At 52.1% G+C, this 2,511-nt stretch overlaps 1 protein-coding gene across 1 annotated transcript in view; it reads left to right on the top strand.

The window, feature by feature from the left end:
* The window catches only part of EMH_0020990 (DEAD/DEAH box RNA helicase, putative), a gene marked incomplete at both ends in the record, with an annotated part of 10,867 nt that overhangs the window by 8,019 nt on the left and 337 nt on the right, over nucleotides 1-2,511 (top strand). Inside the window, 5 exons of the mRNA XM_013501672.1 lie at nucleotides 634-748; nucleotides 1,217-1,516; nucleotides 1,638-1,855; nucleotides 2,041-2,090; nucleotides 2,392-2,511. Coding sequence (XP_013357126.1) covers nucleotides 634-748; nucleotides 1,217-1,516; nucleotides 1,638-1,855; nucleotides 2,041-2,090; nucleotides 2,392-2,511 — 803 coding nt within the window. The remainder of the gene's footprint in view (nucleotides 1-633; nucleotides 749-1,216; nucleotides 1,517-1,637; nucleotides 1,856-2,040; nucleotides 2,091-2,391) is intronic.

The following is a 2,511-nucleotide window of genomic DNA, read 5'->3' as shown; positions in this document are numbered from 1 at the left end:
ACTTTATACGACGGAGACAGTTCAGAGAGACTAGCAGTAAAGAGACTTCTTGCTGCACTAGGAGCAAGAGGCAAACACCAGAAGCAGCAGCAGCAGCAGCAGCAGAAGCAGAAGCAGCAGCAGCAGCAGCAGCAGCAGCAGGTGCTGCGGAGAAGGATCGATAACGCCAAACTTGAAGCCATAGCAAAGGAGGTAAGAGACAGCTCTTCTTCTGTCTCCTTTTTTCTTTGTCTCTTTTGTCTCCTTTGTCTCCCTTTTGTTTTCTCCTTTTGTCTTTGTCTCTTTTGTCTCCTTCTTGTTGTCTCCTTTTTGTTTTATCCTTTTTGTTGTTTCTTTTTTTGTCTCCTTCTTGCTGTCGCCTTCTTGTTGTCTCCTTTTTGCTGTCTCCGTTTTGTCTTTCTGTCTCTTTTCTCTTTATCTGCTTCTCCCTTCTCCTGGTGTCTCCTTAGTTACTCTAAACCAGCAGCAGCAGCAGCAGCAGTAGCAGCAGCAGCAGCAGTAGTATCAGCAGCATCAGCAGCATGAGCAGGAGCAGCAGGAGGAACAGCACCCGTACTACCAATAGCAGCAGCAGCAGCAGCAGCAGCAGCAGCAGCAGCAGTATTTCTGTTATTTTGCTGCTGCTGTTCTCAGCTGCGGGGCTATGAGGGGGCGCTGCAGAAGAAGAGACAGGAGGAGACACTTGAGAGAGAGATGCGCCTCGCCCAGATGTACGTCAACAAGGCCAACAACATACAACTGCATGCAGGTACGAGACAACTGCTGCAGCAGCAGCAGCAGCAGCAACAGCAGCAGCAGCAGCAGCAGCAGCAACAGGGGGATGGGGATACATCAAGAGGGCAGATATCTGAGATAGTTTAAGAAGAAGAGACAACAAAAAAGAATAAAAAATAAAAAAAAAATATATATATATATATATACATGTTTGTTTTTTATTCTTTTTTGTAATAAAAGAAACACAACAAGTGCAGCAGCAGCAGCAGCAGCAGCACTTTGTAGCAGCAGAGATAGAGGGGAAGGAGACAGATAAAAAGGAGACAGGAGACAGACAAACGGAGACAGCTGAAAACTGAGGCAACCTGTGCAAGCGAGACATAAACAATATTTCTTGTTGACATTGCTGCTGCTTCTGCTGCTGCTGCTGTTGCTGCTGCTGCTGCTGCTGCTTCTGCTGCTGCTGCTGCTGCTGTTGCTGCTGCTGCTGCTGCTGCTGCAGATGAAATATACTCTCGGCCTCAGCGGGAGTGGTTCGAAAGCGCCAAAGACAAAAAGAGGCTGCAGGAGGCGTCGCGTGCTGAGGCAGAGGCAAGGTCTCTTCTCAGCAGCAACAGCAGCAGCAGCAGCAGCAGCAGCAGCCGCAGCATGGATGCAGCAGCAAATAAGAAACAGAAGCAAAAGCAGCAGCAGCAACAAGAAGAGCATGAAGACACCACGGAGTCTGGCAGCAGCGAGGATGAGGGCAGCAGCGAAGAAGGCAGCAGCAGCGAAGAAGAAGACGAAGACGACAGCAGCGAAGGTGCAGCTACAACTGCAGCAGCAGCAGCAGCAGCAGCAACAGCAGCAGCAGCAGCAGCAGCAGGAGCAGCAGCAGCAGGTGTGTGTGTGTGTATGTGTGTGTGTTGCTGCTGCTGCTGCAGAGCTGCCCGACTGGGTGACAGCTGAGGATGCTGGCAGCAGCGAAGATGAAGAGGACCCTTCAGCAGCAGCAGCAGCAGCAGCAACAGCAGCAGCAAAAGTTAAGTTTAAAGAGTTGAAAGCAACCAAGGAACAAAAGGCGAAGCTGCAGCAGGAACTGCAGCAGCAGCAGCAGCAGAGAAAGAAGAAGCGCCAGCCTTTGTCTGCGAAGCAAAAGGAGGTAAGACCCTATAGCTGTACCCCTGCAGCAGCAGCACCAGCAGCAGCAACAGCAGCAGCAGCAACAGCAGCAGCAGCTGTCGCTGCCGCAAGAATACTACTACAAGCAACAGCAGCAGCAGCAGCAGCAGCAACAGCAGCAGCAGCAGCAGCAGCAGCAGCAAGATGTGGGTTTCTGCTTCGCAGCGAATGGAGGAATTCCGCGTAGCCAAGGCAGCAGCAAGGTCCAAAAAGAAGTACGCTACTAAACATATCAGCAGCAGCAGCAGCAGCAGCTGCTGCTGCTGCTGCTGCTGTTTGCACAGTACTATTAGCTGCAGCAGCAGCAGCAGCTGCTGCAGCAGGTGCAGCAGCAGCAGCAGCAGCAGCAGCACAAGCAGCCGAAATGAGTTTTGGTGTTTTGCGTTAAAGTTGTCTATGAACGACCTCCGCCATCCCTCATATAAATCTGAGGTCCCCATGCTGCTGCTGCTGCTGCTGTTGCTGCTGCTGCTGCTGCTGCTGCTGCTGCTGCTGCTGCTGCTGGGTTTGCTGCAGGAGCGCGAGGCCGCAGCGGCTCCGTATGGACCGTGACTATGATGAGGATGCCGCGGGCGGCTCCCTCCGGAGACAGAAGAAGCAGCAGAGAAAGAGAAAGAGAAGCGTGAAAGACAGCAG

Source organism: Eimeria mitis, genomic scaffold, assembly GCF_000499745.2.
Source record: "Eimeria mitis Houghton genomic scaffold, Emh_scaff732, whole genome shotgun sequence".
Taxonomy (NCBI): Eukaryota; Apicomplexa; class Conoidasida; order Eucoccidiorida; family Eimeriidae; genus Eimeria; species Eimeria mitis.
The sequence above is the reverse complement of the archived record's forward strand: the minus strand, read 5'-3'. Positions and strand labels throughout refer to the sequence as shown.